The 27,443-nt window shown below is 45.0% G+C and overlaps 1 protein-coding gene across 2 annotated transcripts; it reads left to right on the forward strand.

Moving 5' to 3' along the window:
* Positions 1-3,300: 3,300 nt before the first annotated feature.
* On the forward strand, positions 3,301-26,659 carry LOC131878319 (uncharacterized). 2 transcript variants are annotated; one of them, XM_059224259.1, is made up of 4 exons: positions 3,301-3,958; positions 19,667-20,276; positions 20,617-22,356; positions 22,584-26,659. In XM_059224259.1, exons 3-4 carry the CDS (start codon positions 22,120-22,122, stop codon positions 26,172-26,174), a joined length of 3,828 nt encoding a protein of 1,275 aa, XP_059080242.1. In that variant the 5' UTR covers positions 3,301-3,958; positions 19,667-20,276; positions 20,617-22,119; the 3' UTR covers positions 26,175-26,659. The 2 variants fall into 2 exon arrangements, with proteins under 2 accessions (XP_059080242.1, XP_059080243.1); XM_059224260.1 differs by having other exon boundaries at positions 20,627-22,356.
* The last annotated feature ends 784 nt before the right edge of the window (positions 26,660-27,443 follow it).

Below are 27,443 nucleotides of genomic sequence, written 5' to 3' on the forward strand. Positions count from 1 at the left end.
ATGGCCAGTTTTGAACACGATTGGACACTCTTGCCCACTTGATGTTCAAAAGTCTGCTCTCCTAAAATTGCCCATCGTGCTCGATGTGGAGCAAGGTGTTTTTCAAAGGGCTCGAAATTTGTAGAAATAGGAAACTTATGAAGCTTCATATTTATCAAAACTAATTGAACTTAAAGCCATGAAAAATTTTTGGGATTGACCAAGCAAGCTCCATACTAATGTCCCAAAAATTTGCTCTACGATTGGCCAGCAACACCCAACAGATTCTTCCTGGAGAGTTTGGTCTCAAAGCCAGAGAACAAGTTTTTAGATTTCGTTGCACTAATAATAAGTAGATTGAATTTAGGTGTTAGTGTATAAATAAGATTCAAATTTAAATAACGTAATAGCCATTTATGTTCACCGAAATCCCTGAATTGAACTTAAGTCATTCCAATTGATCCAGAAGTCAAAATCAAAGATCAGGATCCCTGTTTGGATAAGCAATGAACCCGTTTTAATCCGTGAACCTGGCTAAATAATGGGAACAACTTTTTCTTTGTTGTCAAATAAATCGTTAACACCAGGCGAAATGAGTTGCACCAGTTGCGCCACCAACTCATTGAGCTTTGGGTTATTCAAAGTTGATCGATCCACTTTGCGTTGTCACCGCCACAGCTGCTGCCACAACAACAACAACAACTACGTCGGACAACCAACAACTTTGACAAAGGCAACAATAGCGGTGTACGTATGTATATGTCGTGCGGCATTTCCTCTATGGAGAGGTGAAATGGTCCAAACGGGTTTTGCACCACTCCTAATCGTGGCCAGGATCTAACCTCTTTGGAAAGTTTGACAATTGCATCGCTGACACACTAAAAGTGTTTTGACTCGTCTCTGCTTCCTTTTTTGTGCGCTTGTTCTAATGCTGGTTGCATCCAAGATCCGCGGTGCTGGCAAGGTCACAACCAATCAAAATTAATCCCAACCCTGATCCGGATAAAACCAATACACCGCGCAATTCAAAGTTACTGTCCAGAGAAAAGGGAGAGAAGGCCAGCCATACGATATACCACGAACTTCTAGAAATATGGACTGCACACGAGGTTCCCACCAAATCGGTCTGCTCTTAGTCGTAGCAAATCAGAGACACTTTTCGAATTAGAGTAATGAGATAAATAAGATGAGAAACGTAGATCTCTTCGATTAAAGGAAGTTCATTTTTATATCATTTACTTGTCAAGTGGTTCGTTTCGAAGTTATGTTATCAAAAGCTTATGCAGCTGACCAATTCGAATTTTGTGTACGAAGTGGTTTGTTTTTTTGCTGACATCCTTACTGCTACTGGGATTGGAATCCCAGCAGTTTAAGACGATAAATATCTATTCATTTTACTTAACTTTTATTTATATGTTATTTGGTCGACCAACGAATTACAGTTGGCTGATCTGACTAACCCTTGAAGATAAGGTTGATCGGGAATTGTAGTCAAAAACTTGTTAATCAATCAACGCCTACATACGCCCTACGAATATTTGAAGGCAGCAAATTAAACAATGAAGGAGCCGCAGAAAGAACAAAAGTTGACTCTATTGTTTTAACTAGCCTGGATTCTCGAGGGCTTGAAGGTGCTTTCAAAACGCACGTTAAGCCTCTACGGTCACTAGAATTGACCCTAAATTCTGGGTTGTTTGCAACATAACTTTGGACATTTCCCTAAGCATTGTTTTGGCCTCAAATTTGGCCAAGTTCATTTATTCAACAAGATTTTGCGGTCTTATGAAGCTAGCGCTTGATTTGATATGAATGTATTTGTAAGTACAAGTACTTTTAAGGTGAGGTCATCTTTGGTCATTATTTGGAATAAAGTGAAAAGTTTGGGAGAAAATATTTTCTTGCTTCCGTTTGCAGTCCACATCTCTAAGAGTCCGTGGATACATACATACACCTACGTATACATTCCGTACGTACGTATGTAGAACGTGTCCGTATGTACTAGTAAAATATACATGGCGAGCAATCATGCCTCGAAGAAACGAAACCTAATCATGTTTTCTTTTCAAAACGCAAGCACGGCTTAGTCATGTTTAGACAGTGCAACTAGGATCCTATTCTCCGATAGCATTCTACAGTAGCGCTCGTGCTCCTACTTATTGGAGTCGAATTCAAAGAACTTTTCCTTACTTCATATTATGTTAATATTTTAGAGGAGGTGATCGTGTCTTTTTATCTTGAGATAGTAACAATGATTGATCTAGTTTTACCTTTTGGGTATGACCAAATTTTGTAGAATGTTGCCAACTCCGAAGAATAAGTTCAAATTGGGAACACCAAGAACTCTTCGAAGCTAATATTTGCCTTGAAGGTGTTTGTGGAACTAGTTTTCATGGTCGACGTAACGGCCTGGAACAAATCCACCTTGACATCATCGTCCTAAATCGCGGGTCCAGTGAATGAAGGTCAGGTAGGTGATAAAGACTTCAAACGCCCTCGGAAATGGCCCAGGGGCCTGCAACTTTGAGTGTCATTAATGTCCCTTGGAGCGAATCATCACCTTGGAACCGACTTGGATTCAATGACAAGACCCCATTTTGAAGCCCCGGTTACATGAATGACAGGTGCCCCATTTCGTAAGTTCATGACCTCCTTGTCAAGTCACGAGCCTTGAAGGCCAAAAGGATTGGTTGGCATGCCATGTTCATTTATTTATCATCAACGTTTATTGATTAGGTGGCCATGGCACTTTTTCTTAAATGGTGGGTGAAAAAGGCGACAATCGATGTCTCGAAGAAAGACGACAACCATCAGTACACCAGTTAAATGAATGAGTGAAACACGAATATGGACAATTATGAGGTGTCCTCGAGGTGCTTTCTCTCGGGTGTTGATCCCAAGATCCAATTTGATGGTGTATGAGTCTAAACCGAGATAAAGACCCATTAACGACTCCGAACATCAATTTCAACACGTTCGTCCTCCGGAAAATCTCTAAACCTTTATCATCACATTGTCCTTCCCGCCCTCCAAGTACCTTCTTTTTGACGAGGAAACCGCACGGAGGAACGGGCCTCGTTTCTTTTCCGTTCTACTTATATACCGTAGTTCAGTGTACGTACGTACATACAGACTGCGTGTATGTAGTAATCCTTGAGTAGGTATCAAGCTGTCCTCATCTTGTTCGGTGAGTCGTGGAGGTGCTCTTCCCGCCGAGGAAATGGAACTCGAAGGAAGGCGTAGAGTTGGAGCACGGAGTTGGCGGCGGGTGAACACGAGGAGAAAGTGGACGATCGTCCAAGCCAAGAGAGTGAGTGTTCCTCATCGCGAATGACCTCTGAAGGCGTCCGTCGTCCTCAGAAATCTTATTTATCGCATGCGCACTCCGAGCTCATCAGTACAGCGTGGTGGATCCTCCAGCTCAGACGACGGACGAACTCCGAGCTTCGAGTCCACGATTATTTGCGGTGATCAGACTGACTGGCTACTCGTGTGGTGAATGAAGGTGCTCTCCGATACAATACTAGTTCGTGTTCTTTTCGATCATCATCATCATCATCATCATCATCCTCTGGTTCTCATTGTGTGCTGGTGGGTCCATCGAAACCAATCTTGGTTGTTCTAGGCCAGCGCTCAATGGTCCACTCTTCTCCTCCTTCTCCTCCTCCTCCTCCCCCCAACACTCTTCCAATTGAGGATAAAAAGACAAAGAAGCCATACAAGCGATATATAATAAGCCTGTCTGACTCAGGCAAATCCCCGGGATCGTGGTGCTTGTTCAGTCGTGATCTTCATCCCAAAAGAATAGGAATAAATACAAGAGAGTCCAAGGAGGCATATCGAACAACATCGGCAGAAACGCTACACGATCGAGGATGGATAAAGGCCGAGCCAGAGAACTTGAGGCGTGATTCTGAGCCTTGGGCTTCATTGGCCCCTCTCTGCCGGGTTTACAACGTGGTTGTAATATGTATTTGTGAACGTGAGTAGTACCAAACTCCTTCATATTTGTCTTGCCTGCTCTTCGGCCACACATACCAACCAACGTAATCAATCCCATTGGGTACGATCATCTATTCGATTATGGTATACTCGTCTGATTGGCTTTATTCAGCGGAATAAGACAAGCCGAAAAAAAACTCCACGTGGCGTTGTGTGGTCCAATGTGGGAACCAACGACCTTCAATGTTCATTGTTTCAGTCGACACACACACAGTCAATACAGACTTCGATCGACGTGTTTTACAGATTTGTATCCGATACATCACGGTGTGACAGCTTGAATAGCGACGAATTTGTAGATTGTTCTTTCGAATGACAATTCGTGTTGGCTATTCATAATTTATTGGAGAACTGATGATGATTACAGGCCACTCCAAGTTGACAACAAAAGACCCTTGAAACTCCAAAGGAATTGCAACACATCTCTCATCAATGCCAACAAACCGGGAAACTATATCTAATACATAAATACAGTCGATTTGGATTGTCCAAGGACAACTTCAAAATAACCGACCGTAGAGTAGACTTGGCGCACAATTGAGCTTGAACGAGGCAAACATTTTGCCATCGCGGTTGGTTCGAGAAAAGTTTTACATTGGACCTTGTCGCCACTTGGTCGTCAGTTGGTCACCATTCGGTTGATCAGCCCTTAAAAGCAGCACCCTAATTATGCCTCACTACGTACTATGTCTCTTGGCCTGACAGGGCCTTTCCAATTTGAATATGCAAAGCTTGGCCTGTAAAACTGCACCATGGACAAGGAAGTTATTTTCCAGAAGTGATTATTGTTCCCCTGGACCATGTCAAACCTAGCTAGAAATCCAATTAAGCCTTCAGTCTGACCAACCTAGCACAAGCTGAAATGGTTCTCAACAGTTGAACTTTGATTATTGCTCACGAAACCATTGCTTAGAAACCACTTATAAACGCACGTACATCTTTGGCTTATTGTATTTTATGTACTACCTGATGAAGATTCGCGATCTCAAACTCATTTCTGTTTACTTATCCTCCTTATTGAGGCCCAGAAAACTGAAGTACATTGATACATGTTCACAAATACGAATGAACCGGACAAAATGAATCATCGAAGACCAACTTGCCGAGTAAAGAGGTTAATAGATTCAAAATTTGAAAAAAAAATGTAGGTATGGCTTCTCTTCGCGTGCGTAAAGGGTTGGCATAAATTCCAGCTGTCAAAGAAGGCACTTGATATTCGTTCTTAATGAACAATACAGGGAAGGCTAAGTAAGTTTTGACGGTCTTACCATTGTCATTGAAGACGTGCCAGTTATGTAGAAACCATAATATTGGAATATGCAGTCAAGTGACAGACAAGAACACTGAATTGGACCCGAGCTTCGATATTTTTTAAATGAAGGCGTTTTCCTCTTGAACACTTTTGAATCCAAGAAATCGATTTTATACGTAAGGAAGTCTATTGAACTGGAAGCAATCTGGCGAAAAGTTACGCAGAGTTAATTTAAGTTTGATAAAATCGCTCTTTTCTTGATTATGTGCTTCTTAAGATCCATCCACTGATTCAGTAGTCTGCAATTCGAGACGTACGTATGCTAGATCCGCTAAAAACGAACGTTTGAATACTATTCTGCGATTTCACATTTCAATCCTTTCGTGGTTTATTGGCGTTTTTGGCATTTTACTTGATGTCGTGATCACAAGATTTATGAGATTGCTTAATGAAACATAAAAAGAACATTTTTCTCCCACGGCTTGAGAGAAAAGATCGATTACAAAACCTGGAAAAAGCGATAAAGAAGTAAGTGGCGATTTTGAGGAGTGCTTTTTGTCTGTACTATAAAGCTGATTACATAACGAAAGTGCACCAGCCATTTCCACTCCGGCCAACCACTGGTTTGGATGGTTTTCGTCAAATTTTCACGCTTTCCATTCACTGGCCTTGTTTTCTCCACTTTGTTGACGACCACAATGAGATCCAAAGCCCTCATTAAATCTGATGACTCGACAAGCTGGCCAGATTTGAAGGGAAAAGGCCATCCTCCAATCGAGTTTAGGCAAGGTTTTCTGATTATTTGGAGGGAAGGGGGCTTTGCACTGACGTCTTGCGGAAACTCGGTGCAAAGATTCTGCAACGTTCCCATCCAGCAAATTGCACGTACCTCTAAAGGCCTGAAGGTGTAAAATGGTTTGAAAAGCATTCGCCTATCAGTTTCCCCCTCAAGGAGTGCAACGGATTCGGTCCGAAAAAGAAGAGAAGGGAGGATCATCCAGCCTCGAAGCCTCAAAAAATGGCTTAGGGAGTTGGTGGCTTTCGTGGTCGTCACGTGTAATTGTCAGGAACGCAGTTGATTATTCCCATCTCTTGTTCTCCTCTTTCTCTTTCTTCAGTGCTCTAGCTGTGTCTGTTCCAAGTTCCAAATTTGTTCCTAGTGGTACGTAGAAGGAGAGCTTCTTCTTCTTCGTCTTCATGCACCATGAGACTAATTAGATCAGGACACTTCGGGGTGGAACTTTTCCACGGAATTTTCCTTGGCCATGTTCTACACGATCATTTCTCCAGAATAACTTAATGGAGTCTTGTCGTCCTGTCTGGTTCTCTTGGTTTTTTTTTGGCGGCGAGGAGGAAACACGTCTTCGGTCCGTGATCTTCTCCTATTTTGGATCACTTTATGGCATGAAATCGAAACCAGTCAGCGGTCTCAGAGTCATTAGCCAAGTATAAGGAGAACCAAAAGACAAAGGCGACGAAGAGGCGCTCGAAGTAAAGAAGAAAGCTCGGGTTCCACAAACAATTCTTCAAACCATAATAATGAAAAGAGATAATGCATAACGCAAACAGTCCTCAAGGTCGACGGACGGGTGAAAGAAGGCCGGCTAGCCAACCGGCCTGTCATTGACTACTTCTGAACGTACAATAATTGTCACAATTCTTGGCCACCTCCGCTCATTTTAAGGAACAAGGAGAGACATATAAGCCTATCAATAATTCATGACGACTACCTTTTGTTACGTTATCCGAATGAGCAAGTACATGTACTCTGCCCAAAACCATAAAAAAGATACAAGAATGGTACTAAAAGTCCAAGGCCAACAAGCGCTTCCCTCACTGGCAAATGATAAGGTTAGAAACCCAAATTAATTACCACTAGAAATGACTCATCACGGGTCGTCAGATGGCCTTAGTGGTTGCTACTGGGTCTGAAAGCGACTTGAGTGTGACTCGGGACATTATGAGCCATAAATCAGTCAAAAAAAAAAAGGCAACAAGAAATACTCGAGTCGAACCACATAAATCTTGGGCGTCCTATGCCTGCGTTTGAAACCTTGATTTATGCCAACTTATTTCGAGCTCTAAGGAGGCTGGTTGTGGACATTAGTGAATAAACAGCTCGTGCTTATTTCTCAGGAAGCCATGAAAAAGGTTCGCAGTCTGCTGGGCTGTGGCCCTGCCAAGTTATCAAGGCATATACAGGAGATTTGTGGCTCATCTGAATAAAATCGCCATTTGGCAGTGTGTAAGCAATCTGGTCGCATCTGGCCATGAAGCCTTCATAAGACCGGTCGGCATCGTCACATTGGGTGGCTGTACTGTACATATGAGAGCAAAGAAACCGAGATCAAATTGATCCTCAAGAACCGTGTTTATGTCCGAGATAATCCTAGCATTCCCTAATCATGGACAACTCCGCCCCTGGATGTGCAAACACATTGATTTGATGAACTAAATCCTGGTTCAGAGAGTAGAAGACCGTGCTGACGGTCCAAGTTTATGGTCCAACTAGGGCACACATGTCTTTGTACATAATTTGTCATTTCTTTGAAGTCGCAAGGAGCGACAAGATGATCTTCAAAATATTGGCAAGGTGTCTAGGAGGTTGTGTTCAAAATTAGGCCGGTGAGCTTTTGTGTCTAGATGGTCCTTCTTGGATAGGTTCGTCTAATCCTGCAGAATGTTCCAGTTCATTAGGTCTTGTTTCTGCTCTCCTTGGTTCAGACATTCAAATTGACTTCGTCTGTGCTCGAAAGTTCGCAGAATGCTGACGCCCAAGGCTGCTTCGAGCGAAAAAAGGCTTTTTTCTGTCAAATCATGATTTTCTCAGCGCTTTTCCACTCGAGAGAACAAGGTAAATAATTATGGACTCACTCGCACACGACACCCCAACCTAACTTGAGGACAGAATGAATGAGTGAAACCCCTTTTTTCACTGGCCGAATGGAGGATTGAGGTGTGAACCGTTGTGCAAGGAGAAGGGTAAAAGTAGAAAAAACAGTGTCAGTAATAGCAGCGCCAGCAGTAGCAATGAAGATAATGATAGTAGCAATGTTAAGATGGGTGGCTTTCGACTAGGTGCCAGAGCTTCAGAAGGAGGAGGAAAAGAAGAGTGGCAAGTCACCATCAAATGACCTCTTTTTCTGGAAATTTTGTTGTGATGAGTTAGTTCGCCCTGTTTCAACCAGACCCCGTTCCCCTTTTTTTTGTCAATGGAGCATGAACTTTGCCTTCCCAAACATGAGCATAGATTCAACATGAGGGAGCTAGATTGGTGGGACGTACGAGAAAGAACCCGTTTCAGGGCAGATCCACATGAGTTGGTCAAGTACAAAGCCACAAGGATTGCCTTTCAAAGAAGTGGTTTATTTAAATGACCAACCTTGGTAGATAAGTAAATCCCCAAATTGAACCCTTGTTGTCGTTGTGTGCCTCAAGTTTGAAACAAGTGGTGCAAAGAGAAACAGCGTGGCCAATTACCATGAAATTGCCTGCAAAGCTTTTGCTCCATAATCTCCAGTGGATCAGTTTGAAATTGCCTGCAAAGCTTTTGCTCCATAATCTCCAGTGGATCAGTTCCAACTTTCCAAAGCAGAAACCTTGTGGCATAAATGGCTGCATTTATAGGCCTTGTTATAATTTCCGACCAAGAGAACCAGCCAACCAACCAAATAACCAACTAACCAGCTCACTACTCACTCATCTCGTGCGTCTGACTATTGTAGTTGTGTCGGCAATGGCGGTGGTGGGTCGCAGGGGATTTTTAAATTCATTTTATCCCTGCTTTTTATCCTTCCATAAAAGCTAGTGAACCAGAATCGATGGCTTCCCGTCCCCCTCTCTCCTTTGGACTCTCATCCGTAACGTATAACTAGTTGGCGGGTAAAGGAGGGCTGAAATAAGATCAGAAAATCCCTCTCCTCCTCCTGTCCTGCTTGCAGTACGTACGTACCTCTGCTCGTGTTCCAGCCTCCATGGCGTGCATTATTCCACGGACAATCGCCAACAATCTCGCGCTTATCCCCAGATTTGCGAAATAACGCTTGAGTAATACCCGTGTGTTTTGGCCGGACAAAGCAAAGCCACGAGGTTTCCTCGGGACGTTCGAATTGTCGTGGTATAATGTAGCCATGAATAAATAATAGCTTCTCCTGTCTCATTAGCACTCAACACCATGCATGAGAAATGGACACAAATGCAGGAAAGATGAGGGACAATTTGCATTGTGTCTCCCCTTGTCTCGTTGTTGGCCTAAACCCATCCTTCTCCCTCGGCGGCCTCTCGGTCTCCCTTTGTCCAGGTCTCGCTTCTTCCACGGAGCTTAACGAACAAACAGCTGACATAAACAAAACAAAATGGCGACTGAGCTACCCTAGTGAGGAGGGTAAAGTGAGTATCTCGGACATTCTTGAATCTTGCAAGTACGTTCGTCCGTTGATCCGGGAAAGACGAGAACCTGTTTCGTCTTTCTTCTCCTGTTGTTGTTGATCTAGACAGATGAGCTTGAAAGGGAAATAGGATGGCCTCTAGAGGCCAGTGAGAAACTGGGTTGCTTGCCACTCGCTAGCTTGGATCTCCCACTGTACCAAGACGGTGATGTTAGTTCTTGATCCTTCAGGGAGCACAGGGAATGATCCCAATATGTCAGTTTTGGACCAGGAGCATGCATGTACACATCTTAATGTGCAAGAGTAGGTGTGTGGATGTTGTTCTTCTTCTTCTTCCTCGTCGTCATCGTCGTCGTCTTCGTATTCCAAGACCTTCTTACTTTGGATAGATAAGCATGGGGTGGGGGAGCAACTTAGAAGTTGCCGGCTTACACCACAGCTGGCGCTCAATTAGCCGGGGAAATGGAATGAAACTTGCCTCCCGATGCTCAAGGCCAAATTAAATTTCATCCTTGGGAACCGCTATTACACCTCTCTCGATCTGAGCAGCCTTTGGTGTGGTTAATTTTGAGGCCGAAACAACACCCGATACTGGGTTATTCGATGGCGAGTGTGCGGCTTGGTATATCTTTCTCGCACAAGGTACTATTAGGGTGCGCGTGGGAAATTCCCCAGGGGAAGATTATTGGTATGTGAGAACAAAACTGACAGAAGATAACTCGAGCTTCTTTCACAAAAGACTTGATGATGCAAGACGATAATGTCGGCTGGCATACTTCGTTTTTCTTGGCTCTCTCCGAAGATTGGGCCACTATTGCTCGCCCTCATTCTAATTTCGGGTTCCCATTTCATTGGGTAACTAGGTCCCATGTCATCTTTTTAAATGTTCTAGCTCGGAGGGAGCACTCTGTATATAAAGAAACTTTATCTTCCCCAAGCAAGAGTTGATCTGCATAAATTGAATCGAGGAGAGGAAGAAAGTTTAGGAAACCAATAACCTCACTTTTGAGGACTTGTGCTCCTCCTCTGAATAAATTCCAAGTGAATGGCCAAGATCCTCATTTGTTAGTAAGATCTAACTATCTGAGAAATTAAGCGTGCTGCTTGAGAATGAGTAGCATCTTTTCCATCCAAACGCCCTTCTTGCGAGAATGGTTGTGAAAAACATATTTATTCCTACTTGTCATGGTCTTGTCACTTGTCGCGCGTTTTAAATCCCTTCAGGGAATATTTTTCTATTCCCCAAGACTTCTTCTCAATTTAGCACTTGCTCACATTCTTTTACGTAGGAGCAGAAGAAGAAGAAAAAATGTGAGGGGGAAATCGGGAGACTCCAGGGTTGATTCCTTCCTGGCTTTTGGGGGGGGTCTTCATCTTGCCCCTCATATTCCATCTTACGTGAGACAGGCTCTTTCAGGAATGGTAGAGGCAACACTTGGTTGGAGCACTAGAATTGAGCTCCTCCGGAGAAAATTGACTGACATATTGATCAAGGAGCAAAAAGAGCGTGAACGAATGAGAAAATAATTGAATTCCTCTGGCGAATGTTCGCACCGGGCCTTTTTTGCGTCTGTCGTCACCATGATCATTTCGAGACGCCACTGTGGCACATTTAGAGGTGAGAGTTCATACGTAAAAAATAGAGCCCCTAAGTTAGGGTAACGACTTATTACGACAGACGACAAAGCAAGCCATCCCCGTTTGGCAAACCAATATACGACTAGCACGAAGAAACTATCACGAACGAGTAAGATAACACGTTTTAGGGATCAGAGGGGCCGAATGGACCAAAGTATTCAGAAGTGAAACATTCTTCTTCGAGGTTCTTGCTTCGTTATCTTGAAGCTATCCTTCCATTCACGTTCTTGGTTCTATTTTGAGTCCAAAGACGGCCGCCTCAAATGGCTAGTTGACAGACCATGACATGATAATTCCATTAGCCCCACGGAACCGGGGCAAACAAAAACCTCCAGTGTTATCGTCCACGTCAACACTGCTGGCTGCTGGCAACTGGCTGGCTCCTACTCTCATTTATGAAATCGCATGAAAAACGGCCTCTTCCGGCACGACGAATAATGATCAAAGACTGAAGCATACATACTTACAGTAGAGCCAAAGAAGCATGGGGCCAGAGTGCCTTTCCTCTGACGGCTCGACCGGGTTCGACCGGGCTCGACCCACACAAGATCCATCTAAAAGGCTCTGTGTAATGTTTGTTCAAAATCAGCTGCTGGGAGCGACGGGAATGACGCGAACCAGTTGAGCACGTGGTTTTGGAGTCGTGCCTTGTTTGATTTACGTCCAAGTTCTATCAACTAAAGATTCATTCAACAGGATTGCCATCGAATGTTTGTAAATCATAATGAAATAATTTGACTACTTTCCGCCGAATTTTGACAGTTCACGGCGACATATGAACTCGGTTCGTCGGGGTACTTTTGAGATAAGCTCCCACTTTATTTCACTTGACAAATGCCCACTGGAAAACTACGTATGAGAGTCCACTTAAGGAAGGTGCAGTTAGACACAAGACAGATGGTGTGAGGATGAAAGTTTCAGAAAGTTGGTCCCTCCAAAGATAATTGATTATGGCCATGACGGCCGAGCCAATTCCAACGAAGAACTTCCCCCATGGAATTTTGAATAGTAGTGGATATGAAAGTTCGGAAGCATCTATTAAAGGGTCAGGCCAGCAAGGTTATAACCCCTATAAGCCCCTCAAATGATTTCTGAGCACACAAACGCGTTCCATTTGGAACCTGGCTCCTCTCGCCTCCTCTGTGGCGACCTCACATGAACGCTCCCACCCACACCCACACACCGACCCAAGGGCTGCCCGGGTTCTTGTTCCAACTGGAACTTCTAATGCATGGACTAGAAAACTTTGTTCATGGAAACAAAACTCAGAAGATTTTGCCACTTGCCATGGCCTTAGCTCTCTCTGTGAGTGGATCTTGGCCACCATGTTCGGGGGGGCACACTCTAAGCACCAGTTTTACTACCAATGGTTCCGACTCAAACTTGGTTCCAATATAGGCAAAAGTGTTGTCCCATACATGCTCACATCGATCGAGGCTCAACCCGCCCAGAGATGAAAAACATGGCGTAAGAAGAAGGAAAGAGGAAATCCTTTCATTGACTTCAAAAGAGGGCAAAATTGGACGCCTGGCTTAGAAGTGTTTTCGCTCAAACGCTTCATTCGTTGAGATCTGCCAATCTTATCTGATCACAAGCGCCACGGACACACTCTACAGACCCAGTAAAAAAGGTCTCTTGATGGACTGGAGAGGGTCTTTATAAACTTCCTTTTATCAATTTATGTGGCGACGCATCCAATCCCACTTGTTTGGCAACGAATGAACCAATGACAGTGGTTCCAGAGCAAATAACACTTGTCCTAGTCAGTTCTGGTCCAGTATCAAAGTTCCAATTCGGTTGGTTCTGGTAGGATTGGGCTAGACCGCATTTACTAGTAAAACGTACGCGGGTGAGGGGAAGTTTGTGGTCAGTTTGGACGGAGTGTGTAACCGCAAATGATATCTAACTGGCGTCCTTCAACTTCTTATCCGCCCCCATTCCAATGGGCAATTCATTTCATGAAACTAGTTGTCGCTTAACCTTGATGATTAACACAGAGCCTCGATCGAAGAAATTTCTCTCTCAGAAGGTTTGAACTGGCTGGATGAAGCAATAATATCCGAGACCAGGAGCTCGTGTTTGACGGTTTGAGGAAGGCTCTCAATTTGGAGATGGAAACGGTTCTAGGGCACGTCGTCGTAGCATGTGTGCCCTCATGTCACTTGACTGTGAGGGATGAAGGCGCCGAAATGGGGAGGGATGAGCTCTTCGCGAGTTTGACATATTTCGTTGAAAACTGGAATCAATAAATAAAACGGCCTACTGTTAGCCGGGCCCGTTCGACATTCGACATTTTTCAAAGCTGATTCTGCTGCTCGTGGCACGTCGGATGGACGATATCGGGGTATTTCCTTGTGTTCCTTCAACCGTTTCAAAGCCCTTTGCAAAGCTGCACGCCAGTCCCGCCACTTTGTATTCGTTTTATAACCACTCAGACATCTGTTTCAAAGGCTCACAGTGGAGAGACGGACTTTTTGAATATTTGAGACGTTCAAAACGAACTGGATGTACTCGCGTAGCAAGTCAAGGCGTGATGTGCGTCTGAGATTTCCTCTCGGGGATTGAGAGAAGGATCGTTTTAAATGAAAGCTTTTCGTTAAAGAGGCTTGGAAAAAGGTGAACTACCCAATTTCCATTGAGTCCCCAAGCTCAATGCCTCGTGAACTTGCATTTGAAATTGAAAACGAATTCTCAAGAATGTGCTTTTCACTTGGCCATGGCGTCACACCACTGCTCCTTCACTCAAGAATCGGTAGGGGAGCCAGATCTCAATTCGGTCGTGGTCTCTGGTGTGCACTTGGGGAGAAATGAACTTTTTTTTCTCTTTCTCTTTCTAAGAATGAAGTGAGCCTCTTACTCACGCTGAAGGGCTTAGTCGTCCCCTTTTTTCTGCCTGCCTCTTTGAATCTCTCAGCGGGTCGCCATCGCCATCGCCACGTGGTGGTTAGTGGGAGCCCAACTACTCGGTAGACTGGTAAACATAGCCAGGGCCTCTGGTTTGTTTAGTAAACATGGCGCAAACCCAACAGACCCTTAAAACCGAGGATGGCTTAGATTATGTCCGTTTCAGGGGCTGACTGACGAGGGCGAATTTGCTGAATTTAAAGCTCCAAAGAATTCTCTCTCTCTCTCTCTCTTTTTGGGTTTGTTGGATCCTTCGTTGGTTCCTTCGTTCCATCTCTATGATGGAGTACAGGAGGAAAGCCCCTTTTGGCAAATAAAGTCAAGTGCTGGGTCCAATCTGTTGGAGCGACATCAGACATCATTCCTCACTCGCATGAAGTGCATGCTCATAGTGCTACTACAGTACTGTACACAGTAGAGGTACAATATACTGTACAACATAGTGCAAGGTTTATAAATGATCGTTCTGTAGGTGGACGTTATGTCAACCAGATCTGCCCATCAACTCGAGTCGTGAGCTATTTGAAAGGCTGGTCCTCTCACCCTAAAAAAAGGAGATCCAGACTTGATGGAACGGTTTTTTAACGGAAGCCATCCTCCCACCCATATGTCATCACTAGCATGATTGGGAGAAATATTTTGACTGCCTCCGCCACGAGGGGAACTATAAAATTCCCTCTCGCTTTCTCTTCTTCTCCAATTTGGAATGAGCTCTCCAATTTCAGTTTCAATGAAATAGTGAGGGTTCCTTAAAATGTGGGGACAGCGGATTACGTTTGTTATACGTTCGTTCGTTCGTTCGTTCGTTCGTTCGTTCATTCGTTCATTCGTTCCCTTTCTTGAGTCGCTGAAAGAAATCTAATGACTTCCTCCTTTTCCAAAAGCCATGCTAGGATTCGTGGAAAGGACCTTTTGTATGATTTTGAACATACATGTAAATTGGAGCCGAAGTATTCGAGAGCCCTTGGCTGGCTGTCACTCCAGATTTATGACCAGATAGCCACGTATGAGCGTGTGTGCATGCGTGCACCTAGTTTCTGTGTATGTGCCATGTGATGGAACGTGCGTGTTCGGGTGGGTGTTTTGCATTGAAGAGCTGGTCTATGAAGAGACAAGTCTAGCATTCTGAATGGGACAACACCCACTCTTGAGAGCCATTTCTAGCCATGTCCAACTCCCAACGCCATTTCAGAGGATTTTTCGAGAGCTGAGCAAAAATGATATTACATAAGGGAAATGGGGCCCATTGTCAGAGTCGACAGCCCTCATTTTGAAGCTGGCAGTAAAATAATAACTGGATGACACCCAGAGAAGTCGAGCTAGAGATGGGGAAGGGGGAAAGAAGCTGTCAGTCTCTCTTCGGCTAGCGTCATGTCGAAAGCTCTCGCTCGCCTGGCACTGCCCCTAGTGACCAATTATGAATGTTTCTTTCTCTGGAACCGTTCATTTCTCTAACAGTCTCTACCTTTTAAGATAAGTTGGGCTAATTAGTTGAGCTGGAAACTTTGTCCAACCAATGCCACCCACTTGCTACCAATTGATTTTGATCAGGGCTCCCAAGAGTCCCTCCATTTCCAGATCCTCTCTTTGAACGAATCCTCGATCCCCTGGAAAAGCCAAGCTTCGCTTTTCGTAGGAACGGCTGAAGCCCTGAGAGCGAGTATGGTAAATTCAGTAGATGGAAATTTTTGCTCCTCATGTCTTGCAATGAATGGGGGGCCGTCTTTGATCCTGGTGTGAAATATTTCCACCCTCAGGCTCCATTTCACAGATGCATTTGAGCGTTTTGGACGCCTATTCGGGTCCGCTATTCGTTCACATCAAATGAGGGTCTTCTTCCCATATTTTTCTTCAAAAGAGAGGTATGTTCGGATTTCGACTTGTTTTTTGGGACATGGAAGCGAAAAGTTCCCGTCCTGGACTTTGGACCCACCGCCATCAGTCTGGTCCACCTGGTTGTTCCAATGTGTGCCTTCCTTCCTCCTTGTTTGCAGAGGGAAACAAGCGTGGAAAAACTTGTTCTTCCACTCGGCCAAAAGCGAATGGAGAAAAAGAGAGCGAAAAAGCCAAACTCATAAACAAGAGCTCAAGCCTTTTGGGATAGCCAAAATCTCCCTTTTGGGGGGAATAGAGTGATGATGGAACTTTTCTTCGGCAAGCAAGGGGAATCATCTTCCCACTGTCCTCCTCACTTGCATACATACAGGGTCCATCCACCCAACCATCCATGGACAGAAAGACAGACAGACAGAGTGAGTGAGTGTGTGGGTGCGTGCGTGCGTGCGTGGACAGACGAGCCATCCGAAACCTTAACTGCTTGGCCGGATCCCTGTCACCTTATCATGTGAGGCGTCCATCAAGGCGATGAATGAAGACTCGGATTATCTATCCGGTAGTAATGCTCGTAATCGGGCCAAACTGCCAAAACTTGTCACCCACTTTCTTCGTGAACCAACCGACAACCAACCACCAACCAACCGACTAACCATCCATACATGTACCATGCAGCAGTCAATGCCCAAGAAGTGAATCAGCACGACTCAATTTGCGAGCTCTCTCCACCCAAAAAGGAAATTGATGACTTGAGTCTGCATCTTCCGTAGGGTTTGGTTCTGCTGGTTCTGCTGGTTCTGCTGGTGCCACTGCAAAGCTCACTGAAGATTGTTCATTGTCTTCCTATTCACTGGAGAACTTTTAAAGTGATAACTTGCTATCATGCAGTGGATTCTATTCTATCAGGGATTGGGTAGAGTCCATCCGCCCAGCTTAGTCGAGACAACTTTCGTCCGTTTTCTGAAACAATTTCTTCGAAGGGAAAGTCTTGGATCGCGTGGTAAACTCCCGTCAATGGTAGCAGCCCCTTTTGTGTGTGTGTGTGTCCATGTATGGCCCGGGCCAATGTTTTAATGGAAACCTATTTCTCAAGACAATACCGTCGACCATTTTCCATCTTTTTATGAGATTAAAACTCCCACCCCGAGCGCCGAAGAATAGTGCTTCACAATACGATGTAAGTGTGAGTAGTGGGTGTGAGAGTTCCATTGTTCCTCCTCGCCTCGAACTTTCCCATCAAAATATGGGACCAGGGCTCGCTACTACTCTTGACCACCTACAGTAGTCCAGGCTTCCAACCTATGCCCTGCATCTCCAAAACGAACAGCCTGTGGAACATTGACGTCGCCCTTCGACCCATCTTCCCTCGCCCCCGAAATGGTCTGGACCCGACAGATATGACTATTGAAGGGGCTCGATCCGAATCTGGAGGGACTAATTTCCAGAATTCAGAAGTAGCAACCAAAGAAAGTCCCTTGGGTTGGCTCGAAACATCTGGGCTACGAGTGTATTTGGCAACTGTTTCTGTCGATCTCGTGTGCTCTCTATGCCTTTAGGACCAGGACAGCCTTGGATTTACACCAGGCACGAGATCTGAATTCGTAAAATGCAAAGTTTTCCACCGCCCTCTTTACCGAGGTACTCGTACTCGTGTACCTTCTTCAAATATTGTGAATGGAATTTGATGGATGCCGGGGGATGCATCTGGAGAATATCCAAAACCAGAACACTTCCATGCGTGGAAGAGTACCGCACTTTGGGGCCAACAACCATAACAATACAAGAATGAAGGGACTGAAGGCGCAGGCAAAAATGAATCCTCAATTGAAGGAAGTGGTCCGCCCACTGGTACTTCTCAGAGGGTTTCTTGGCACTTTTAATTCAAGACATACCAACTTTACCACCGAGAAGAACAGAGCTGGCATAACTAACGTTCTTGGGATTATCAGGGTTGCTGTGACACTTTTGGCACATTTTCCTAACAGCGTCCCGAGGCCTTTGGAACAGGATGGGCACCCCTGATTTACTTCGTTGTGGCAACTTTTGTGTCAACCGAGAAACGAGGGAGTCACAAATGAAAATTTAAACCATGAATGAAGGAAAAGGAGCGGAATGGAGGAAATAAATGGAGAAACACTTTTTTACCTTCATGCCCTGATGAGCACACTCAATTTGAAAGCCTTCAGCCTTTTGTTGTTAGCAATGTAAAGGGCTCTCAGATTTAGGCCATATTTCACGCTTCTTTGTTGGGTTTTCGTCAAATCTGGGTCTGCCACCCACCCAAAAATGTGTGGTTTACTTTGGCTCAATCAGCTTGATCCTTTTGCATGTTTGTGATTATCATCTTGAGTAATCACAAACATAGAAACACTATCAATAGCTAATATTTGCGTTTACATGCCTCCAATATTAGCTATTTTGAGTGCCAATTTCGTGATCCAATATTCGAATTGTGGAACACGAAGCACCTTTGAGAAGCAATTCATATGTAATGAGATCCACGTCTTCAGCTTCATAACACAATTGAAATCTGTCAACCATAAAGCACGAATTCAATTTCTAGTCTAAGCCGACACGCGTTTACTCCTCAATAATGAATCCTCAATGACTGAAGATAACTGAGTCTAGATAGGAACCTTAATTGTTATTCCAATGACATATCAAATGGAGAAAAGAAGACTTTCCACACGCCACACGCACACGCAAGTGAATTTTCCTCCCAATTTTGTCCAACAAAGCTCAGTCAATGGTTCGAAACGAGCCTTTTTACGCATGTACTTCTGGGAGGATGCATCAATTCAAAAAAAAAAATACTCTAAGAAAAAAATGAGTCTCCTTTCTCGAGATGGACCTGAGATCTAATTTGGTGTTGAACACGCACTTTTCTCATCTGGAACAGACCCTTTGAAGAATCGGCTGATGACATGAATTATGAATACTAATTGTCCGTTTCAGACGCTGAAAAAGACACAACTTGAATGTCAAAAAAAATCTTTCGGACAAATGTCAAAACCAGATGCGTCAACACAAACGAAAACGCACGTAATCTCGGTGTTGACTCTTCCAAGAAATTCGTGAGAGAGACTTTCTTCCAACCTTGAGGGATTTGAACACAAACCTGATCAAGCGATACGCATCGTCTCTAAATGCCCTACCACAACCGAATTACGAGCAGGAAGAATCAATCGCATGAGGGTCGCTTTCATCGATCCTTGGTCGGTTTTCCAATTCTTTCATTGGGAGTGAGATCTCGTTCTCTCTGTCTCTCTCTGTTTCTCTGTCTCTCTTTCTCCTTGTGGTGCAGTGCACACGACAAATTTGATTTCTTTCACGACAAACGAAATTCAACGAACTTGAAAATGCATTGGGGATGGCTCTCCATTGCTGGGGAAAAAGCCATTTCCCATCCATGATTGGAGTAGTGCATCAAATTGAATGGAGAAACATACTCATGCTGCCAGAGGATGGAACTCACGCCGCATTCTCGAAAGTGAATATGTTCTACAAATACTTCTTTTTTCCGTCCGATCCATTGCTTGGGGAAAGCGTGAGTTGATGGGAGCTTTTGCCCTTATCATGAACATCATCAGATGCCCAATTCATCAAGACCAATGTACACTCCTCACTCTTCGAACACACAACTCATCGCATCTTTTTTTTCTTCCCATTCCAGGTTAGTAGCTTCTGAATCGGATTGCGCGAGGCGTTTCCTTCCACCAGGGTTGCCGTGGCTTCAAGAAGAATCCCACCCGGCAAACCTGTTTAATACAATTCGTTCCCTATCACGAACACACTTTTTATCCGTATGCCTGACATCGACGGAGCTTTGCAAAAAAGAACAAGTCGGTCGGTATTGAATATCGAATTCAGAACCCCTGGAACTGACTTATTTTGTTGGATGGTTGAGAACTTAACGCGAGAAGCAAATGAAATGATCCGTGGTGAATACGACCATCGAGGAAAAGCATTGCATTTCTCAGCTCCTAAATGCAATATGGAAACAGAAACAGATCGGGAGAAGAGAAGAACACACAACGAAAAGTCATCACTCATGAAAGGGAACGGGCCATAAATCTCGATCCTGGGAAGATACCCAGAGCCAGAGCCAGAACAGAGTTCAGTAATACACCAAGAACTCGGCTCTATTGCCGCCTCTACTTCTATGCTCTGTTGGAACCATAGTTTTGGTAGTGGAACAAGCCGTGATATAAGAACATTCCCTTTTTTGTGACGTGGGTCCAAGCTTCTTCCTTCCAAAAGGGCGAAAACGACGATTGCTTCGGGTACAGATTTGTTTAGGCTGCACTGTAAAACACGCTGGTTTTTTTGTGAGAGCGCAATTTTACTCATTGTTTGACTAGTGACTGTTGCAAATTTGGTGGCCTTGGCGCAGAAATTGGACAAAAGACCCTTGCTTATGGCCTTTATTTAAAGTGCCGAGATTAACATTAACATATGAGTGTGAAAGGAAGTAAAAACAAGACGTGTGTTCCTTTTGGAGTGAAAAGTTTTTAATGTAACGGTTCGAAGGGAAAACTTTGCGCAATATGAAGCAGTCAAGGAGTGGGATGGGCCATCATGGTTTTACAGTGCAACTACTTAACCACCAACCACTAACTTTAGTCTTCCAAAGATCCCAAAAACTGGCCCTCAACTCTCATTTCTTCGCTCACAACACCACCCTCAGATTGCTTGAGACAATATTGGAACCAAGCCCAGAGGGAGAGAAAACTCGAGATTAGCTTCGTTTTTGCCTCACTTCTCACTTCAACCTGAGGTCCAAAGCTCGTTACTCAAAAAGAAAACAGAAAAAGGATACAAAGAACGAAGAAGAAGTGAGACGGAGACATGTTTGGACATTGAAACCCCAGCAATAAGGTCGAGTAGTGCAAGAACGTTTGTTACGGAGTGTGAAAACCGTCACCCTATTTGACTTGTTTACCCTCTCCCGGATGCCGGGGACTCGTCTGCCAAGAAGTGCAACTGACCCAAAGGACTGAAGAAGGTCGATGGGTCCATTGGAAGTAACAATAATAATGATAATGCGAAGAAGCAGAAGCAGAAGAAGAATGGTGCTTGAGGATTTACGGTTCCCACCATTAATAACCCACCTCCCTCTTGGTGGCCCTAATGCAAGAGCTCTCTTTCTATGAATGCAGAAAAGAAAGATAGAGCACCCACAAAAGGGGTAAAAGGCGAATCCATTGGCGGAGACAAAGTCTTTGACGATCGGGTTCAAATGGATATTTGAATTATTGGTTGAGGGACCCGCGTCTGAACAAAGTGGGGAAACATAGAGAGGAAGACGGGAGATAATCGAAATCTTTCCCCTCTGGAATGTGGCACAGTGCGCCCAGGACTCTCGTAGCCCACTTTTGAAACGGTGGTTTTATTGTTGGCAGTGAACGAATGATACCAATAGGTATGGACCTCGAGGGAAAAGTTCCCAATTGCCTGGGAAAATGGTTTCAAAATGTTCCATTCAGCAAAAATCCAATGGAGTGAAAGGAAGTTTTTTGGAAAGTTTCTTGAATCGGAGGGACAGTTTTGAAAAAGATGTCGCTGTAATGGAACGAGCAGAAGAGAAATGGAACCACTTTATGTCGGACGGTTTCGGCTCCTGAGTGCATTTTTTTCACCATCAACCGGGGGATTTACTGTGCCACAGACAACTTGGAATGCATAGCGGTCTTTGAAGTTGTTGCCAATACTGGAATGCATAATCGCCCACCGGATCCACAGAAAGAAAGACGTTTGTTCCACTTGTGAACGGATCAAATTCTGAGGAAACGAGAGAGTGCATCTGCAACTGAAAAACACAAAAAGAAAACCAAGAGTGGTGAGGAGATAAACTTGGTAAAAGTGAGTGAGTAGCTAAGAAGGAAAAAGGGAAAGAGGAGCCATCGAGACAGGAGACTACCAAAAGTTTTATTGGCCGAGGCAGCCACAAGAATCTTCACTCTTGGCGGTTTGTGACAAATTTCTCCAGTTTTTTGTAGCCATCGTTGGAAAGTAGTGATTGACTATCAGTTCGACACTTCTTGAGACTTTTTGCCATTTTTTCCCTTGGCACCCTCAATGACATGGCAGCCAGCTCCAATGATGACTCCTTTATGGTAATGCAGCATGAGCCAGCAAAACTCTGCGGCATTCTGGAGAATATTCTTCTTCCACATCCTCAGCTTACAACTGACAATGCTTTTAAGCTATGGCGGGAAGTTTGAATCGGTTGGCGCGCTCCTACTTCGGGACAGTCAATGTCCAAAGTTGTGTGAGTGTAAGTGGAAGAAAGGCAAAGAGACTGTGGCCTGTGTAAACGCAAACTATATCGATATTCCCATTCTGGAAGACTCTGGAACTCAGGTATGTTTTCATTTCTTCACTTTTCTTCTTATTTCACGTTCAAGTCCGTTGACAAGCATTGTGTGAGAACTTTTGTAGTTGGCTAACAACCAAACTTATGATCGTGTACAACAGCGACGCGAAGAAAGCAAAATATCGACTCTGTGGGATCAGTGAGGGAAAACGTTGGATGAAACTGCCCAACGAGCATAATTGTTGATAGGATCTCCCTCCCTCTTTGATTACAGGTCCTGGACTTCCGTGGGAACGCAATCAAGGTGCTTGTCGATGGGATCTTTATTCATGCAAACTTGCTGAATCTTCAGGAGGTTCACCTTCCCCAGTGCCAAATCAAAGAGATCCACAAATTTGCCTTTCGCGACCTCATCAACCTAATGCGTTTGGACCTGAGTGACAACGAGCTCGAGGCCATTCCCTCAGCTGCCTTATCATCGGTGTCACAGCTAAGGGAGCTCTCACTTTCTGGCAATGCCTTCGGTACCGTGAAGGACTATGCATTTTCCAATTTGGCCCACCTGATCAAGCTGGAATTGAGCCGTTGCCGCCTGCGAAGCCTCTCCCCCCACGCGTTCGTTGGCCTAGACACGCTGGAGTGGTTGAAATTGGACCAGAACCATCTGTCTCATCTTAATCCTGTCTCCATCCGACCATTGGCTAATCTCCACGAAATGGATCTCCAACAAAATCCGTGGAACTGTTCCTGCTCTCTCCGACCTACGCGTCATTGGATGCATCGCTTCAATATTCATTCCACTGTGCCGCCGACGTGTGAAGGACCCGATAGACTAAGCCAAAGAAGTTGGAGTGATTTGAATATCGATGACTTTGCCTGCCTGCCAAAGATCATTCATGCTGGTCCAGTGAGTCAAATGCAAGAAGAGACCTCCAACGTGACACTGATGTGCAGAGTCATGGGGGAGCCTGCCCCTCAAGTGGACTGGTTTTGGCAGGGCCAATTAATAAAGAATGGCTCATTGGGTAATCTGGGATCGACCTTGTTTCTCATTCAAGAGAACGTTCTCCGTCGTCGTGACCACCACGATGTTCGGACCAGCAATGTGACTATTTTAAATGCGGATATTGACCATGGTGGTGAATACATTTGTGAGGCCTTCAATCGAGCGGGTGGTGTGAAGGCTCGCATGCAATTGACCCTGGCCAAGCCGATCACTACCACTCTTCACAAGCGAGTGGAACAAAGCCAGGTGTACGTGATGGCTGCCTTTGGAGGCTGCGGTGTGATATTTGTGACTCTGTTCTTTGTGTGCTGTGTGTTCAGTCTTCGTCATAAGCCCATCATCAGTATACGCCAGCACGCTCAACAGCATTACGTTCGAGCCGCCACCAACACCACGGCCTCAGTGGCGGCGGCGGCGGCGGCGGCGCCGGCGGCCGAGTTTGATGAAGCATCCTCCACCCGTAATCAGAATCACCAGATTAACAACCATGGGCCTAAGCGAGATGGAAGCGCTTCAACGGGCTCGAGTGGTAATGCTAATGGCAATAATGCTAATGCTTACGGTGTTGGTTCTGGTAAAAGTGGCACTGAGTCAATTAGCATGTCTCATAGGACTCTGATCATGCCAAAAACTCCACCTCTGAGAACCTCTTGCACATCTACCTCTTTGTCTCAAGCATCTGGCAATGCGGAGACATCAGTCCAATCAGTACGTCGTGGCTCAATTCCTCTGAAGGCGGAAAAGCGCAGCAGCGAACTCACCTGCCAAAAACAAACTTTAGGCAAGATCAATGAGGAAAGACTTGGCACTCGGATTGGACCAATCAACAAACTCCCCCCTAATGGCGTGGGTCCTAAAAATTCTTTGTCAAGTGGTCATCATCCCTCTTCCAACAAGCCGTCTTCCTATGCCATCTCACCTCCTTCCTATGCCCTCTCCTCCACCACAACCACCTCGTCCCCGCCTCTATCACCCTTCTCCATGGCCTCAAACAGTGGCGGTGGCGGTAGTGGTGGCAGTGTTGGTGTTGGTGCTGGAATTAGTGGTGTCAGTGGGATTTCCCCCAATATCTCCGTGCTGCTCTCTCCTCGGACCCGAGTTCCAACACCCAAATCTCGACTCAACTGTGATGGTCTCAATTCCTCCGTAATGGGCTGCTCACAGCCAACTTCAAAGGAAGGGAAAGAAGACTCTTCTGCCATTTCTCCCGGCTCGGTTAATTGCTCTCGCTCGGTTCGCTTCAATCTGAAACCAATCCATTTTGAAGAGGATTGGCTCCGAGGCACTCGTTACACACCCCAGGTCTTACTAAGATCTCCCTCTGATCCTCTTATATCCTTCTGTACCCTTCCAAGATCTGCAAGCCTATTTGCTGATTCCATGCCCTTCAATGGACTCTCTGCGCACTTATCAGATGCCCGCAATGGCTATGATCCCTCTGCAGTGGAGGACTTCCAAGGCAACCCTGACGACTTAGAAGAGATGACATTTATGAACCGCAGGGTCAGGTTTAGGACCAAATCCAGCTCAGCGGACAGTCAGGAAGAGCTTTTAATTGACCATCCTCGAGAGCATCATCTACCACATACCTGTGGTCGAGTCCAGCCTCTGGCTTCGGCCATGGCCTCCAAATTCCGACGATTCTCGGGTTCTTACGAGTATCCCTTGGGTAATGGCACCCCCACTCACGGTGTCCAAGTTCGATACCACGCAAATCCCGGCTACTCGCATCGTGGCAAGCCTGATTGGCGAAGTAAATTATACAGAAACCAACTCGACCAGTTTGGACAGCCCATTTGGGAAAGACCCGATCCTGATCCCGAGAGAATCACTTTGGGTGACCGTGGAGGCTCATTGAGGATCAATAAGGCAAGTCGCTCTGGACAGACTTACGATGTGAACGGGAGTGATATGACCAATAGTTTGATTGAAAATCGAGGCAGTCCAATGGCTTGGCGCAATTCTTTACCATTTCCTCCACGCCACACTCGAAAGGGAGGCCGAATAGGAGGAACAGGAGGAGCAGGAGGAGCAGGAGCAGGAGGAGGAGGGAACACTGGCCGGACATTTGCCTCGGCCTCCTCCCCCGAGGACAGTGACCATAAACATGTCAAAAATAAAAGAGAGATGATTCCCCCTTCATCCAAATGGGGACCTGGCCCTCAACTGCCTTCGTCTCCCTCCTCGGGCTCGGGCTCAGGATTGCTGGTCGTTGAGCCCAATAGGCGGGAACGAAATCAGAAATCACCCACGTCGGATCACTCGGATGTCAATGGCCCGCTCGATTACCATTCAGTTCAGTTGGACCATTTCCTCCTCGAGTACCAATCCTTGCAGGAGCAACTCATTCGAATGCGGGAGGCTTGTACGAGCATTCGTAAAGTGAACCTCAAACACGACCTCGAAGACCTCAGACAGTCCATCTCCGCTTTTGAGAGTCGTTGTGGCACTTCGAAGAATGAGACGGTCTCCGCTAATGTGGCAGATTTGAAGAGGCGCTACGAATCGCTCCATTTGAGATCCATCCTGAAGAAGCATCAAATCAATCCAAGCCATCCCATCCCCCCACCCACCTCAACCTCGCCGTCGACGTCCCACAGTAGTGGAAGTACAAGCATCGGATCCACGGTGCGTCCACCCCAGCGAGGAACACCAAAGGCCGCTCATATGGTCATTCCACTGGAGTTCCTCGGGTCGGAGCGAGAGGATCAAGCTGGTCACAATGAGGCCGAGTCATTGGACACTGACGACCGATTTCCATTGTTGTGTAATTCCTCCCCATCCTCGTCAGTGATTGGGCCAGGAACCTCCGTGGACCCGAGTAAGAATTATTCGCCTCAATGGGAACATTCATCTTAGACAGCGAATGGCCGAGAGAATTAACCCTGAATAAGGTACACGCACTCATGATGGTCAATGGAATAAAAATCGCCAGTGGTGCAGTGAAGTGTTCACCAGGTCGAGGTTCCAATTGAGGTCTCGCTCCTCTCCCTCCCTCTCCCTCCCTCTCTCTCTCTTACATTACACTTTCAAGTCAAGTTAGTTCACTAGCCAAGAGCTCCAGACTTGACAGCTCGATTCTTCGGGAATCAAAATGACCGAGAAGGAGAACGAGGGACGGTTTCAAATCTTCTCTCGGAAATTGAAAAAAGGAACTACCTTACTGGAAAAGGGACACTCAAAGGATGAAAGGACCCTTGCAGGGTTAATGACCTTTTGCATGTTCCACTCTATGAGACTTTCGCAGGTTCTCAAGAACGTCTCGAAATCCAATTTATTGCAATAAAAGAACGGATTACAATATCTGCCTTGCCAATATCCTATTCCGTTTCATTTTCCCTGTGGTTGTTGCAATCGATAATTTGGCAAGGGCTGGATTGGCTCAAGTCAAGGAAACCGAGCTAAAATTCATCGGGATGAAAACAAGAAAGCGCGTGTCTTGAGAACGTCGAAATCTTGGCCACGAAAAAAGGGATCAGATCGATTGTCATGAATTTCGTTGTTCAATGCTAAAATTATTTTGCATATAACTAGTCCCTAGAAAGAGTACTAGTAATCCTGACTCAAATAATGTAATCTCTCCTATCAAAAATATTTGACACCAACATTGATAAGATTGTTTTATTATTATGCGCACAATCTAAATGTCTTGTCAATCTGAAACTCAGATATCAATCCAACTATTGATTGAAAATACGGGGCTGGAAAAATAATCTACAATGAAACCAGCTTCTTGACCTTCACTTTCTCACTTTCTGACATTTTTCGTAAGCATACTATATGTGCATATTCCTTCATTTTTTTCAAGGCTAAATTTAAGATTGACGGAACAATTCAATCCTTTAGAAAATGATAACAAAAACACAACCACGATTTAACAACGTGTCCTCGAATGAGAAGAACTGTCAAATGCAAATCCCTCGATCCAATATCCGGCACAATTTAGATGAAGAGGGTGTTGTTTCCCCTGAACTAAGAAATCGACTTTGAGAAATCGAAGTTCGCCATTTTTTTTTTTTTTGTGGTTTCGAACATGAACATGTCCAACTTTCACAACGAGCAAAAGAAATCGTCCTGGATTTCAACGATTGCGTGACATCATTGAACTGAACCTGATCCTCTAGCCTT

This window comes from Tigriopus californicus, chromosome 3 (genome assembly GCF_007210705.1).
Source record: "Tigriopus californicus strain San Diego chromosome 3, Tcal_SD_v2.1, whole genome shotgun sequence".
NCBI lineage: Eukaryota > Metazoa > Arthropoda > Copepoda > Harpacticoida > Harpacticidae > Tigriopus > Tigriopus californicus.

Bases quoted from the DNA above. Each gene is read 5' to 3' on its own strand.
- LOC131878319 (XM_059224259.1), top strand. From the start codon at position 22,120: ATGAGCCAGCAAAACTCTGCGGCATTCTGGAGAATATTCTTCTTCCAC. The intron at 22,357-22,583 runs GTATGTTTTCAT...CTTTGATTACAG, and splicing joins TGGAAGACTCTGGAACTCAG to GTCCTGGACTTCCGTGGGAA.